This window comes from Bombus affinis, chromosome 9, assembly GCF_024516045.1.
Source record: "Bombus affinis isolate iyBomAffi1 chromosome 9, iyBomAffi1.2, whole genome shotgun sequence".
NCBI lineage: Eukaryota > Metazoa > Arthropoda > Insecta > Hymenoptera > Apidae > Bombus > Bombus affinis.
Genome location: NC_066352.1, coordinates 5,262,033 through 5,279,309, shown reverse-complemented (window position 1 = coordinate 5,279,309; position 17,277 = coordinate 5,262,033). Strand labels below are relative to the sequence as shown.

Below are 17,277 nucleotides of genomic sequence, written 5' to 3'. Positions count from 1 at the left end.
AAACCAGCTGAAAGTTTTAACTGATGTGAATGATGCTAGAAATGTACAAGTCCATGATAAATAAAAGAAAAATTCCGATTATGGACATTTCTCTCTATAATTATATTTTCCGTAACCTACAATTTATCTCTATATCAAAGGTCAACGTTTTTGCAACATCGGGAAATTAATAGATACGAGCATCTTCATGTTTTCAAATTAATTGTAAATCTCCAATTTTACCCCGGGTAATAACAATTCGTCTCGAAAGTATCCTATCGAAATTATGAGAAATAGAAAAAGATAGCTTCGAAGCTGGAGAATTGCCTTAATCTATTTTAAGCCATTATTTTAAGTACTACCTTACGTCGATATGTTTCTCTCATCCTCATATCCTCTAGTTGTTTTCAAAGCAGATTTCAAACACAAACTTAATTAATAAACAGTATCGATAATTTTGATAAATTTCGTACAGGCTATCCCATTTTAAACTTTCATGTGCAAAATTTGTACACAGCTTGAGAGATGAATGATTTTTGTTAGAAGTTAAAGTCATTAACAGAGTGATCAATTATCAATTATGTTAATTCGTAAAATTTATTTGTAAAACTTTCATTGCTTTATTATGAAATTATTAATGCCGATAACTTGTAACTTTGTAACAAACATGTTAAATTTGCAAAATCTAACTAATAATGCCAATTCCATCGTGAAAAACCGTCCAGAAAATATTCGATGCATCCGATGTTTTTCCTCTTGAATGACCTTCAGCATCAATGCGGTGCTACCTTTCGTCCTTGACTGATAGTTCTACCTCTTCGAAACTTTTTCTGGTAATTTGTTGGCAGACATCAGTGATCCGAGCAGCAGATTTTTCTCAGCGAACTTTATGTTTTACAAAACGCCACAAGAAAAAAAATGTAAAAACATGAAATCTGGGAATCTCGGAAAGGATATTCTACGTCCTCTTCCTATCCAACGACCAGAAAACATGTTGTTCAGCGTTTCTCGAACCCTGCGGTCGTTATGACCAGATGCATCATCATGTTGAAACCACATCCGTACTCTGGTAGCGAGTGAAACGTCTTGCAAGACTCGAAGTTCATTTTGAAGTTACGAAGTTTCAAAGTATGGAAACTCTTGTAGCCGTTTAACGAAGGGAAACTTTAAATGATCTTGAAACACTAATAGAACATAGATCGATGAATTCCTCCTGTAATGTTGCACACTATGTTACACACATAAATATATAGAGGTATTCCATTTAAGTTTCGCTTGTAACATATAAAAACAGAAATAAAATGTTATAAAGGATGTAATTCTCAAAAAAATTAGAAAGATTGGGAATAACTACAGCTTGATAAATAAGCGCGTGCATAATGTCATGTCTGTAAAATGAATTAATGTAAAGTATTGATGTAATTGAATGTCAATTTCCCTCTGACAATCAATAATATCGTCAATATTTGAAAGTTCTGAACGTAAATTCGATATGTCAATAAATATTGGCAATAGTGTATTGACAATAAATATTGATCCTTTTAGTTGAGAACCTTGAAATATTGACAATATACAGGGTGTCTATTCTATCTCGATACAGTGAAATATCTTTAACTGTATCGAGGTAAAATAGATACCCTGTATATTGATAGTCTCAGGCCACTCTAAAAGTCGTTTCTCTAGTGTGTAGATTAAATTTCCTCTTTTGTATTTTTAACAAGCGCACGTCACACACGTTTCTAAGCATACATATAGAGTTAATTTCCTAATTTACGATATATAGATAAAACAGTATTTACATGTTAAGTAGAACAGTATTTACATCATGCATTCTGTTTCTAACTGTTCATAGCATCCCTGAGTTTAGTTGACATCTCTATATTTAGCACGTAAGATTCCGTTACGCCTTGTACTTCGCCGAAGTTTTCTACGAAACGGTAAGCGTTTGTTTCCATTGATGCGTGAGAGACATGTTCGCCAAGCAACGTGTGGCCTGATGCCAGTGATCAAATGGTTACTATAAATTTCATATTCACAATAAATTCTCAAGTTTGGTTAGTTTCCCACGTTCTCTATTTTCAAATATTTATATTGAGTAAAATAAGTAAATATATTGAGTAAATAATTGTTTGTTACCTAAAGCACGAGAAACGTAAATGTTTATTTTCATTATTTGAACTTTTGCTTTTCACTGTACTAAGTTCGCCAGTTTAAATATCGTATCGTTGGGATTGATACTTTTACTATCGAGATACAATATTTCCTGCACTATTCTCGTAGAATATCATTATCTTAGATTTTAGAAAATGAATTAATATTTGAAATATCAGTAATAAATTAAACGTTCGTTGTTAATATTAAGAGTAACTTCCACTTTAGAATAGTTAAGTTGAAACTCATAAAAGAAAATAACTTGAATTTCGCTCTCGACTCGAATTTATTCACTAATGATATCGTTAAACAATTCGGTTACACAAAATTATTTAATTCAATCTATTAAATGATGATTTAATCTCAATGTATCTGTAATAATACTGTAGCAAAAATATAAAAATATGTGGAAGTATAAATGCAATAATGATGCCTGCATTTTATTTATGTTTCATTTTTATAATAGAATTATACTTTCATCACAGTGAGAAGTTTTTGTCCATCGTTTTAACTATATTGCAATGACACGCACAAAGCAATACATTTAAGTAATACATTTAATGCACAATTCAATTTACGAAACCAGCAACGACCAGAGACCAGAAAATACCAGCAACGACATTAGTTCACATTCTCCGACTCTTACGCTCCGGGCTACATCTTATAGCCATTTATGTTATTACGAAGATCAAAGAGTCATTTCATCTGAATTCGTCGACTACAACCATAAACTACCGGGAATAATTGCAGTCGTGCGTAATTTAAGGCTTAATCATACGTGAGTTCAGGATGTGTTTTTCACGCGTACCGTATGAAACATGGGACAAATCACTTTTGCCTGACATAGAATGATGTAATGTTGGTTTAGGCTCAAGCTCCATGCTGTACTCTCATCTAACACGAAGATCTAACAAAACATTTCTGATTTTAGTTCTAAAATGACAATATGGCGCCTGTACGAAATTTTAAAAGTAAATAATTTATCTACGGACATATAAATGAACTTTAGAGTATTTAATTCTTATTTCTTATTATTATTTCTGATATAGTAAAAAGAGTTTATCGAAGGAAAAGTTGAATCATTTCATCATTTTGTCATTTCAAGTTCATTTCAAAGGGGACATTTTTTAAGATGGTTACAAGTAGAATAACGCCGTTGAATTTCTCAAGCGTGGAGTTCATGATAAAATTTTAGTATTTGAAATAATTGTATTTTGAAATAATTTCTCATTTCTTTCCTTTAAATAAAGCAATACGTTGCAGGTATATTTTCCGAAAATGTCGAAAGATGACTGGAAACAAGTGTTTGGGTAAAAGCAAGTAATATTTAAAATGTTGAAATTTTATTTAAGGACGCTCGCGAAATGCAGTAGCATTGTTCTAGGTCTATCGTAAAAAATCCACTTGTGCCTAAGCATCCTTTGTTCCTTATTTAACCTATTTATTAAGATCGCTTCGTTCAAGGATCCACGCTTCACTACAGCAATTATAACAGTAACGCTTTTATTAAAATTCCGTTATGATAATCCAATTGGGACGAACGGGATGTCTCAATTTCGGTAAATGGCGGTCCGTTAATGGGATTAATTAAACGGGAATGTTTACCCGACAACCGTAATTTATTGCCTTTTCATGATATCCTCTCTTATTTTTCGAATATATAACGTCCATAATCTCGATGAAAAATGCGACCAGTGGCCAATATCGAATCGTTGAAAAGAGATAGGAAACAAGACTGTCAAGAAAGAGTGGTAAAGGAGGGAAATGGCTTTTCATGTTTTCCCAGTACAGTTTTGAAAATATAGATGCTAGGCTGCAACTAAAGATGTTGAAGATGTAGTCAAGCAGTTGAATACCTGGGTCGCACCCAAATAGTCTTCGATAAAAGCATCCAACAAGTACTTACTTATCTTTATGTTACGTATAGTTGGATTTTTTTATTCTTTCTTTTTTATCATACGGCTGTTTCACGTGCATCAATAGATCCAGCTGGTTTTCACGAAACGACGATTTTCGATGTATAATATATTATTTGCTTAAGGATTCAGCATACATAAATACAAATGATAATAATGTATCAGTATAGGGATTTTTATTGCAATATTTTTGAGGAGCTTGAAAGTGCAATAAAGTGGTAAATGCAAATTTTAGAAATTTTGGGGTAATGGATATTGAGACATGTCCGAAATAATGTTCATATTTTATCGCTTTATGGAGGGACACGCTGCTAGATGACGTTCCCTGTTAATCCGCTGTATATAACCCCTTCTAGTCCACATTATAACGGCTTAATAGATCTTTTGGACGAAACGATATTATTATGAAGCATATATCATTGTATCGTTAACACAGGAAAGATTAATTAATAATAAGTGAACAATTGAGTTATTGATTATGTACGTTTGCGTTGTGTTGGGATTTGCTCCTCTTCATGTTGGTTTTATAAATCTTAGGTTAGTAACGACTTCATTAATACTATAAAAGGTATTCTAATTGATCTAGATGCTGTTTTAAATATTCATCTATTTTACTTTTATTTTATGATTTAGTTTTATGCGAATACTCAGGGATGTGAGAAAATAGAAATTGATAAAGAAATGGTGAACAAAGCTATGATTAAATGAAATGATTTTATATGCACATACTATTATACTCTGATTTGGAATATCTGAATTTGTTTAGTATAATATTATAATTAATCAATACATTATGTTGAAATGTAATCATGTTATATCGAAATCAGTTGTCAATATTGATTCTGCTACCATGGCTTAGCAGGAGAGGATATGATGAGAATAGTTAGTATATACAAGAATGCCAAATAGTCAGTATTACCATCCAGTACCAGAAAATTTCAAAGATATTTCGATTTTGTTCTATCAAACATCAAATGCCAAACTATAAATCCTCTTTTACATACATTAAACATAAAGTCCTGCAAATTATATATTAAATGCAATAAATCCATGATATATGTGATCATATATGCAATTAATAGCAACATATCGATATGCTCGCACGCATACGTCAAATTTTTTCAACCTTTCTCAATAAAATTCTTAAAAACATATATCAAATAAATAAATTGACTCGTTCTTCCTTTTATACCAAATTACACACTGAATAAAATCCGAAACACATACGCCAACAAATCCAATAAATTATCAAACAGATATTTAACATTTGCAGTATAAACGTCTGGAATACTTACCTGTACGAATATCTTTTCACTAATATTTACGGCGCATAAAGTGTTTTAAAACGTCATGTTTAGTAATTCGTAGGATGTATTATATATATAACCGCGCGCGCATACGGAAATTTATCGATCCTGTTATTAATTTGATCCCCACCCCATCTCTTGCCCTCTAATTAATTTGATTTTCCAGTTGACTATGTGCGCTATTCACCATTCACTTGTCGGTTTATACGGTGTCACTTTATAGCGGGCGGTTTTTGCCGCGTAAAAGTCCATGTAACAGGTTAACATGCTATAATCTTCGGCCGGGAAAACCAATAAAACGGCGATATCTCGTGTCGTTGGTCGACATTTCATGATGGCGTACTAAGTCACGTGTACATCGGATCTTTTTGCACGCGGCCAAGCGGCCACGATTCTTCCTCCTTCGGTCTTCTCATCAAGTATCGAGCGTGGCTACGACAACCTTCGGCCAATCAAACCCAAACCATCGGCCAAGTTGGATGTAATTATGGGATAGGACGTTAAGGCGGCGGAATTCCGCTTCGCGGAAACACTCTGTGCCGTGCTGTACTAACGAAGTGGCAGTGAAAAACGATGAGAACGCTATAGAACCGTCGCTTGGCGCTCGCCTGCCTAGTATTCCAGTATGTGTAAACTTTGCTTAGAGCAACGCATATATAACCTTCGTGTCTTACCTGAGATGTTTTCCGCGGAAGTTGCCGATGTTTGTTTTGCAGCTAACAACAGCCGATTTACGTGAATCGATACATGATACGATAAAACCGTGCAGTCGAGTAAAGCATATTTTTGCTTTGGGAAAACTAGAATGGATTCGGTTACATCCTTAACGCATTCCCGTAGTCGGCTGAGTTACGTTTCGCTATCTGTTTCTCAGTAGATTTCTTGCGATTTCTAGTGGAAAATCTTGTGTTATGTTAATTGGTGAGGTTGTTTAGATTTCTTTTTTGATTACCGATGAAAGTACAGTTGATCATTTTTATTTAGAAGTATTATATAAAGTACGAGAAGGTTTTCTAAAGTGAGAGTAATAATAATTGTGACATGGATGATTTATTTCAATGATAATTGCCAAAGTTATAATAAATTAGTTGGGACAACATTTTGTTATTTTTATAAACATTTCACTATAATTTGTATTTATATGTTTCATATATTTATATCAAATAGCTAGTAGAATGAAAAGAGAAATTGTTCCATAATCAATAACATTTTGGAAATTATGGAAACTTCATATCTATTTTAATTATGAGATAGTTTTAATGCTGTACATATATTAAATGGCGACATGCACAATTTACGCCAATTTATAATATTATTATGTACGCAAAATGTTAAATTTGAACATCAGTACCAATAATGTTTATAATTAGATTAAAGCGTAATATAAACAAGCTTGTAATGATAGAGTAGTTTAAAAATCGCATTTCATATCATCCAACCAAACATTTTTAGTAAAATTAGGGTGAAATTATTTATTATAGAAATTTTTACATGTTGTACAAATTGTATAAATTTAGGAATAATTGCATTGCAAGGGAATCGTCGCTAGGAAATAGATAAAAAAAAAATTCTATTTTCATTTAGTTTCACAATGTACGATGTCATTTTTGTCTTCATATTTGTGTGCCACAATATCTTCTTTATTATCCCTAAAGATATGAATCCTAAACCATAAAGAAATTGATTCATTGTTGCGTATCATATTACTTTGATTTATTCGAAGTATGAAATGTAATTTTCTTAATCTTCTTCAGTAAAACTAAGCACAATATACAAAATATACAAATTACACAATATTCATATCTATTGGATAGATGATAAAAGATGGTAGGAAAAAATAATTAATATATCGTATAACAGAGTTTCCTTTTATACATAAAAATTGGAGCTTTATTTAAAATAAACGAAAAACTGCTTGGTCAAACTAATACAAAACACCAACAAAGAAAAATTCTTCCTTCACTAATATCATCTGAATAATAGTTAGTCTAATAATAGTTGTCAGATCTGTCTCTATATACAACTGATTATTATTCTAATAATTCTAAATTTCTTGATTGAATCATTCATTTTTCTAATATATCGATGATATATTCAGCAATGCAAAACATGGATTTTATTTGTAATACGCATTCATAGCATCAATTGTCTAAATAACACGATCTTAAAGAAAGGCCAATGAAGTGCAAAGTTTACTCAACAATAGCAATTTGTCGCTATAATTACCTTTGTATACACATACTTTTATATGTAAAAGAAGAACCTGAAAGGTGCCTACAGTGGCAAAACACGAATACAACTCGCGGTTGTGGGCTTTAAAAACGAAGACAACGTACTGGTTGTAAAACTGAGGTCGCTAGTTACTTCCAGGAAGGTTACCAGGTTCTTCTTTGCTGTTTTTACCGACTTTAATTGAACCTTCGTACAACTCAGAAGGTCCATCTATTTCTCTTTCGCAGTATTCCTCTTTCTGCTTCGAATCTTGCCGGCGGTTCACTCTCCGACAGAACTCTACGAAAGAGTTTATGCCTTTATTGCAACGATGCATCTGGTACACGTCTTCCATTGCCGTTTCAAGCTCGCCGTAAAAAGACGATATCACCTACATTTCGTGAATCTTGGTCTGTATCTTCCAAGAACGATGTATAGCGTGTGATTTCGTGTTTTCAGGCGTAAAGAAGAGAAAGAGAGGGAGTTTACGTATACCGCCGCTCGAAAATATTTGGACACTTGCTTGCTGTTGATAGAATATTATTAAATAAAAAGTATTTTAATTGTTACATTGAAATGTTGTATAAGTCACACAGGTATTGTTGCTACATGAACAAAACAGAAACGCGAAGAATACTCGAATGCAATATGCTTGAATACCTCTTCGCTTCTTTCATGTTTATGCACAGTGCAGGAAAAGAATCGAACTAAAGTTAAAACTGCAACGATAAAAGCAGTTGGCAAATCGTTGCACCGATGCCCTGTGATTTTCTTAGAGGAAAATCACTTCGAACGTTGAATCGTGCGATTGGAAAAAGCCATGTAATGTTCTTATATATAAAGTTAACCTCTCGCAGACCAGTGGTTTTACCGTGAAATCGGCATTTTATTTTACCTTTTCTGGTGGTTTTTCTTGGGTTTGAAACAAAGTTACGTTTAGTTCTTTATTTGTAGAACTTGTGTCTTCAGCAACTAGTTTAATACGGAACATTACTGATATCTTCTTTGCTTGTACTGTTTGTACCTATACTATACTGTGTCTTTTTCTATTATTCAAAAATGTTAAAAAAAGCACGCACGCGTATAAATTTGTATGCCCTTTAAATTTTTTATTGCCATTTTGAATTTTAGCGACTTTCACGCGATCCTCTGATTTCACTAAATATACCAATAAGTTTACTATGAGATTAATATATTTTTTGAAACTTGTATATATCTATGTTAAATTTTCTTCTTTTCAAGAAAGATATTTCTTGATGCAGGTTGCAAAGTATTTATAAATTATAAACAAATTCTAAGATTATTTTTAAAATAATTTATTTTATGGCTTCGTAATCATTGTTGCAGATATAATTGTGATGCACGATTAATTAAGATCTCTATTTATCTTAGTGTCTACATAATGTGTTTCTCATTTTTTTGTACCTTTTGCATAACCATACATTGAGAAATGTAATTTATATATCTCCAGAAAAATTTAAAGTGAACCAGTCAATTTCTAAGACAATAAATTTCTACTCTGGATTTTTTCGAGATTACCTCAAAATTTGCCTATTTGATTCACTATCGAAGAAGAAAGACGATAAAAGAAATTTGAATCTGATAAACATCGCAAAAGGGCGTGCAATCGTAAATTCGGATCTGATTGAGCGGAAGATACAATCGGAAGAGAGAATCCAGTGGATCGTTTGATGCTCCTGTAAGAAACGGGGAACTCACCTCTGCACTTTCGACCAACTTCTCGAGACGTGGGATTATAGTATACTTTCGGTTCGCTCTCTCTTTTCCCTTTGCCCTCCTTCCGTGGAAAAAGTTCTTTTCTTGACTCGTATAACGTAGGTGGGTGCCAGTGCCCTCCTACCTGTGTTTCTTTCAAGTTACAGCCCTTCTGGCTAAACTTCTGGCCCATTAATTTACATTAGGACATTTTTCAAGAGCTCCTGACGCCCGTGTACCTTAAAATTGGCGAACTCTTCTTTTTCATGGCGCCCCGTACCCTGAAACAGCCCTCGAGTTGTTCGTGTTTCCCTTGTCGACGTTACGCTTGAATTCTTCACCATTAAACGGCGAAGCAGAGAGGACAGGTCATGTGTGTCGGATAACTTTATTAGCCTGTATATCTCGCTCTTTTATTGTTTAGAGGCGTCAATGGAAAATAGTGGCCGACCGTTGTCGCGACTTTTACACGGTGACATTTTTATTGGACGATGACAAAGTTCTCGAATGAATTAGTGAGCAAACTATATTTATAATTCACGCATCTATCTCGATCGGAAGTTCTGGATAACCTGTTCTGTGGGATGAAAGTACGCGAGAAAAAAGTAAAGTGCTTTCGTAAAGCGTACGCTTTGATAACTTAGAGATCGTTTTACAATTATGCATGTTCCATAAATTGGATGCTTTTTAGAATATGCTATTTGAAAGGATGTGATTATAATACATAATATGAGCTGTATCTATTAGATTCATAAATTAAAGAGTAAAGAAAACTGCGTTGAATGTAATAATTCCCTTAGAATTTATCCTTGTTTATCATTTTCTTAAAACTAGTAAGCTTATAGAAATAAATCATTTGCTTTTTTTGAAAAGCTCGAGACTAGTCACGTATCCAGATATTGTGAAACTTAGAAAATGTGGAATTAGTCAATTTGGCTTCTGAAAGGGGTACATATAACGGGTAAGCGTTAATACTAGTCACAGCAATTATGGTCAGACATCAGAATAGAAATTGACGGGGAAACGAATGTATAAGAACTTGAAAACTCATTCAGAATTGCGTGAAAAGATTTTTGACACAGGGTTGATATATTTTATAGAATAGCAGATTGAAATAAACATTTTTCTTCCACATTCTCCAACTCCTTAAAATAGTATACTATGTACATGAAGAAATTCTCAATTCTATTTTTGTCTGAATTTTACTTGAGGAAGCTTCTCCCTCTATTGTTGTACCACATTTTACACAACACTTTACGTATTATCTTTTAATGTCTTGATCTTTTTCAATTTTTTAAAAAATATTTCCAGTGTACTATTTAGAGTTATTAATTGGTGTATTAAGATATTTTATTATTGACTTCTTGATGATTGGAAAAATTTAGTGTTGTAATATAAAATATATATTAATGTCATAATATAATTGAAAGTGTTATGTACATGTATCGTATCTCACGAGTAAAGTAACAAGCAATTTAATTTGATTACATTTATGACTAAAATGAATTAATAATTGGTGTTTATAATTCATTCATATCCGGGATATTTCTTACTTACAGGAACGAATTGATTATATAGTGATTACTGATAAACATAATTACCAAATTATTATGCATTAGTATTATTATTACATTTTAATTATTTCATAAACGTTAATATATCGATAATGTCAAAATATTCTATTTTCGTAATTGAGTTATCGGAGAGGCTATTTCTCATGAGATTAAGTTAATTATGTACACCATTTTGTACTGTACTATTTATGTAAAACGAAATATATATATATATATAAATATAGACATATAGGCCATCTAGATTTGAATCCATAAAATATATATTATCCGTAGTTATAATAATTTTCTCTCATTATAAACTGGTTATCTATAAATACCGGTTCTTAATACGATGCGTCGTGATTTTATGAAAATTTTTTCAAGATTGCTTTAGCAATGTTACTAGCAATCTGGGTGCATTATAATATAGTAAAATTTACAATGAAAATTCACATCACGTCATTTAAATACCTCAATACATATTTCATTCTACGATGCAAGGGAATAAGCGATAATAATATATTGAAATTAAAATGATCAATACGTTTTGCATTTAGATCATGTTTTAGGATACTAACCGAAATTAATATGAATATTGACACGTAACTTCAAAGTGTATTCATTGATTTAATCAAAGTCACGTAACTGGGTAATTGAGGTTGACGTGAATATACTAACAATTGAAATATTGTAACCATATTCGCATTAGTTTTTCGTATTATATATTATCGTTTCGTTTAAATACATATATATTTTTGTTATTTAAGTTATAAATGTCTATATTGACTAAACTATGAATTACGATGTTTATTATTGCATTCATTCTAATAAATCTAAACTGAAGCAACTAATTATTAGAATCTTATAACAATTATATTTACATTAGCCAATTTTCTGATATTGATAAAAATTATCGTATTTCAGTTACACACACTCTTCTAATATAATTCCAGAAATCGATATACATGCTATATTTGTTTTATTTTTTTAACGTGTAAATAGAATTCAGTAAAATGTTGAGAATACATACAAAAAATCTATCTGTGTCAATAACGCGATCCTAGCTAGAAATTCAATTTATTTTAGCAGAAAAAATTTATATGTTTCATTCATATTTATTAATTTCATACTATTTCTATTTGATTTTATTTAATTACTTATTTTATTTAGTTAATAAATGTGATAGGCCTTATAATCTGTATTATTTCTTAGTACGTTAGCGATGCATTATATTCCTAGTACCTAACAACATATTCCAGCACGTTAAGAAATTATTGACTTTATTAATTGATCACTCATAGCTTTCCTTGTTAACATGTATCAGCTTGATGCAGGCAGAGTGTAGAGTATATTACATCGAAGCCTAATAGTGACATACATGTAGAATCACCGAGGCATCTTTGTCGCATGTACTCAGAAGATTTTCAAACTCAATTTCCTCGAAAAGGAAACCTGGTATACACTGTAAACCTCTTCGGTTGCAACACAAATTACGTCGTACCTTGCATACAGTGCATACCATAACTATTTCACATTACAGTTTCGATCACTTATATATGTTTCTTATTTCACGTGAAATAAAATTACACAAAATTTAAGTTTAATTGCATTTTGTATCTTACTTTCATTTATTGTGTAGTTATATAAAGCAACACATATATTAATAAGCAACGTATTCTACATACAGATTTGTACAAATTTCGTAGTATCAATCCCCAAATATAAAGATCCTTTTTAAATCAAACGATTAACGAAAAATATGTTTTAAGTGAGTTTAATTGAAGAATGTTATGTAAAATGTAATCTACAAAAAATCTAAAATCTGACTCATAATAGAAAATGAATTAAGAGAATTCTAATCTATAGAATTATATAGAAGTTTTATACATATAAAAAAGCTGACATTTAATAGATTTATCAAACCATTAATATGAAAAAGCTACGAGTTTTTCGACATAAAAATTTCGTAGTCATAGAATTACAAGTATTCCATGTTGAAAGAAGTACCTTTACAGAATTTAATAGATAACTTTTCATAATTCATGCTATCAAGAGAACTTTTCACAGTTCAGAACCACAGCAATATGCTCGCCAGTAGAATCCAAGCATCCAATTGCTACGAATCATTTTTAATACGTCACGTAGATTACAAATGATCCTATTATCACGCGGAACGAGTTGGTAAATGTTCCAAAACGACATTCCCATTTCTGTTTCAGCACACTCTAACGGGCCACTGTGGGAAGGTGATGGCGGCGAAGTTTCTTGGCGAGCCTTCAAAAGTAGTTACTGGCAGTTACGATCGTACCCTAAAAATTTGGGACCTGCGTAGCAAAGCGTGTAAGTAACCAGTGCCAAACAAATAGCAAGCGTTTAGCGTACACAGTATACTGGCGCACTCTTATCCTTAACCGTAACCAGAACGTTGTTGCGCTATAGACAGAAAATAATGTACGACATTACCGGTAATCACGCTCCTCATTATTGCCATTAGTCATGAATAATGCTAATATACTTACTAGCGTCGTGGGACAATAAAAGGTGCGCGACTCTGCCTCTTCGTATGTACGCCTATTACGAGCCATAAGTTTGAGGCCACCCTTAACTGTACTGTACGTGAACGAATTGTTTTAAGAAAATTGAACGACTGTTACAGAGTTTACTAATGACTGTAAAATCAATCACTGTGTTGTAGGTTTGCGTAGAAACATGAGATGAATTGCTTAATCCATTATTTGTTATCTCGTATTACAGAGTCTATAAATGACAATAGAATTAATTAATAGGGTGCACTCTATTAATTATATTATTTATATTATAATTCGTATAATATACTAATATTTAGTTAGTTCTTATATACATTATTTATATTATCAATTAGTTAAATTAGTTAAATAGTTCTACCTGTAGATAGAACTATGGATAGGTAGAAATATCTTGTAGTAATTTGAAGAAGCTAGTTCATTTTTACGATTACAATTATAACATGTAGTATCTCCATGAATGGTTGTCTCTTTTTTTCCTTTACGTAATTGCGTATTTTCTTTCTTAAATAGTTATGTATTTTTTCTTTTTTTACATTTGAAGTACTGCGATATTGCCTCGTTATCGATACGTGAACTAGATCTTATTAGTTTAATCCGTAGTAGAATAAAAATAAGGCACTACAAGTGGAACAGGTCAAAGAATTGAACATTATATATATACATATCGTTCTTCAACCATTAAAGCGTGAAATTAATACGAGCGAATGTAGAGCTACTATTATCATTGTTTTCGTTTGAAATTCTTCTACGGTTTAATATTCTAATCATACGCGTTTTAAAGTATCCTCAAGATAACAATTTTTACTAGTTGCTGTATCCACGTATTTGCGTCTAAATTTATGGTTTATGAATATATAAGGTAATCTAATAATTTTTAATATTTATATTTTATATAAAAGTAAAATGTTACTTTCAGTTTAGGTATATAATAACATTGAATTATTTTAAAATATTCCTAAATAATCTATGGATAAATTGATACAATGAATTAATTCTACGTGTTTTAATAGATCACAATGTCTCGTTATATTAATATAATAGGTTACTAATATAAAAAATTCTTTGCAAGTGGGTAGTTCAATTTCCTTGCACCTTTATATTCGATTCTTGGCATCTTCTCGTTGCTTTCCCTTATTTACGAGCGCCCGTAAAGCCATTACACGCCTAATTCGAATCATCAGGAGGCATAACGTTGTCGTAATAGAGGAATCTAAAATAGCGTCGACGATGTTGCGCGATAACTTTGCCCGATTATGATACATAAAAGAAAGATTATTTCACGTAAAAGAATAAAAAATTCTATTGAATATAAAAAGAGTTTCATTTAACGTGTCTATAATGCTCTTATTTAATTTATAGCGTGATTTGCGCCTAGCATTATGGTTACAGCTATTACTTAAAATCAAAAAATAGTGAAAAAAACATAAAAATGTTATTGATACTGCTAAGATTATTTTATTCCTGCAAGTAGTAACAATGTCACGTGTAAGAAGTGATACCAAAGATTTCTCAAACGAGACGTTGGCTCTAAGCCAAAATGTCCACAGACTACGTATCGGTGACTGCAAGAAGTTCGAGGTTCAGAAACAACAAACATTACTGAATCAAAAACGGTCGAAAAATGGAAAGAAAGTTATTGACGTTACCAGAGAATACTCCAGCAACTGGAAATATTTCAACTTTTAGGAATGACGATACATTTTGTTCATAAAATACATAAAGTGTGGAATTAAAAATACAAAACATTTTTTCTAGACCTAATATAAACTTAATGTTCAGTTGTTACATAAAAGTATTTTTCGATCTTCCATCTCATTAAACACTTTTACACACTTTTAAGCAAATATAAACTTCACCACAATAACCATAATAGTTGTCGAGTCATATTATTTTTATTTCGCTTGTAGTTCGTCACTGATTATAATTTAATGCTCGAACTTTGAGATCTTCTTAAGGATTTTTAATATATTCGGTTGGAAGATGACTGGTTCGTAAAAGGATCGAATAAAAGTGATCTTTCGTTGCGTCGTCACTTCGTGAGATTAATTAAGACGATAACGTTCTTATCAGCAGTTAGCGAAATCTTTTCGAAGTTGCTTCAACCTGCAGTTTTCTTGTCGGGAGACGAGCTTTTGTTCTTGATCAGTGACGGCTCTAACGGATGATGTTTTTCGATAAAAAGGACTCGATAAGAAATTGGTAAATTCATGCGAGATGAATGCGCCCATTTTCAAGGTAGATGGGACGAACGATTAAACGGAAGTTCCGACAAGAAGAAATTTAATTTAGATCAGCTTGTAACGAGACAGCCTTAATTCTGTTCCACCACTTTTAATATAAAAGTTTGCAAAGTTTTTTGAATAGATTATTTGGCGAATCGCCTAGTGTCTTAAACTGAATATTTTAGCGCGAAAATTTTAATGAAATGCAAATTGCTTGTATACAGACCGTTAACGAAGATGTATAATACGTGTCGTTGTTGGCAAGGAAATTTGATTTTTATTTTCCTCTTTTTTCTTTCGAACTGTATTAAAAAGAAGCGTCACGTAATATTTTTAATATTCATGTTTTATTCTCCACCTAAAGCAGCGAGGAGGTTTTGAATTTTCCCTGATATTTTGTTCTAAAGAATGAAAGCAACGTAATCAGGTAACAAAAATTTGCGTGATTTTTGATGCTGTAAAAATACGATCATCCACGTCAAGTTTTATACATGTTCTAGATTCAAATTTGTATAAATGATTACAATTTACGATATTGTATTGGATGCGTGCATAAGTTTATGTGGATACTTTTGTATAATTTATTTGCAAAAAAGAGGAATTGCGTACTTTACTGTACGGTCATTAATTTTCCTATATTCAGATAAAATCTCTGCAAAAGAAGATAGTAATACAATTTTTTATCGGTTCAAGAAAAAAAAAAAAAGAAAACGATTAAGAGAATAGTGAAAAGCTATGATCCCGTCACGTTCATTGAGGATCGCTATGAAATATATCCGCGGTGCAACGATGAAAATGCTTCGCCGTAATATATTTATTATTCAAATATTTACCTAGAATGGCCAAAAAATATCGGAAGTATTTTAGAAAACACCATCGCATAGAAATAAAACCGTTAGTTTCTATCTATAATATCAATTCGTGTACACGCGGCGATTGTCAGTCGTTTAGGTGAGAAATATTCTGCTCAATAATGCTTTCAATACATGATTCCTTTTATTTTTTTCTTTATTGAATATCACCTCTTATCTCTCGATTTGATATATCTTCCCATTGCAAAGTTTTAAGAGATTACTTTATTCTTTATACTCTATTATACTATTTATTCTTTATACTCTATTATACTATTCTTTATACTCTACAATTATTCTTCTTTATTTCTACTCCACGAAAGATTTCATTTTTAAAACAGTTTTTACACATTTGTCTCTTTACATTGTTTCGTGATCTCTGTGGCTTCTATGTTGGTTTTCAGATTTGTTTCAAACCTTACCAACACAACCGTGATAATCCTGTCTCATTATGTATAAGGATAATTTTGTATAACACGTAATATATTCATAAAAAGTTTCTGCAGGTGTCCGAATATTTTTGCGAGCCATTGTTGACGAGACTTTACGCCATGCAATTAATTTTAGAGCGAAATTATAATGTTTATAATGGATAGAGTATTCCACAGTAACAGTTAAGTCTCTTTTCGATTATTTACCTACAAGTTCTCTGTCGGCAGGTCGTGTGGCAACAATCTCGGCAACTGTGGGTAAATTTCGCTATGATCCTTCAGTCGAATCTTGCAAATTAATACGACCGGTGTACTATCATCCACGGCAGGCTACATCGTGTATCCTTTGTCAATAGAACTCCACCTACCATTGGGGGCCGCACATCACCCACAA

At 31.9% G+C, this 17,277-nt stretch overlaps 1 protein-coding gene across 3 annotated transcripts in view; it reads left to right on the top strand.

Moving 5' to 3' along the window:
- Positions 1–17,277, top strand: part of LOC126920757 (autophagy-related protein 16-1) — a 607,999-nt gene that overhangs the window by 557,609 nt on the left and 33,113 nt on the right. For all 3 annotated transcript variants that reach the window (XM_050731510.1, XM_050731508.1, XM_050731509.1), the window contains one exon: positions 13,053–13,173. In XM_050731510.1, coding sequence (XP_050587467.1) covers positions 13,053–13,173 — 121 coding nt within the window. The remainder of the gene's footprint in view (positions 1–13,052; positions 13,174–17,277) is intronic.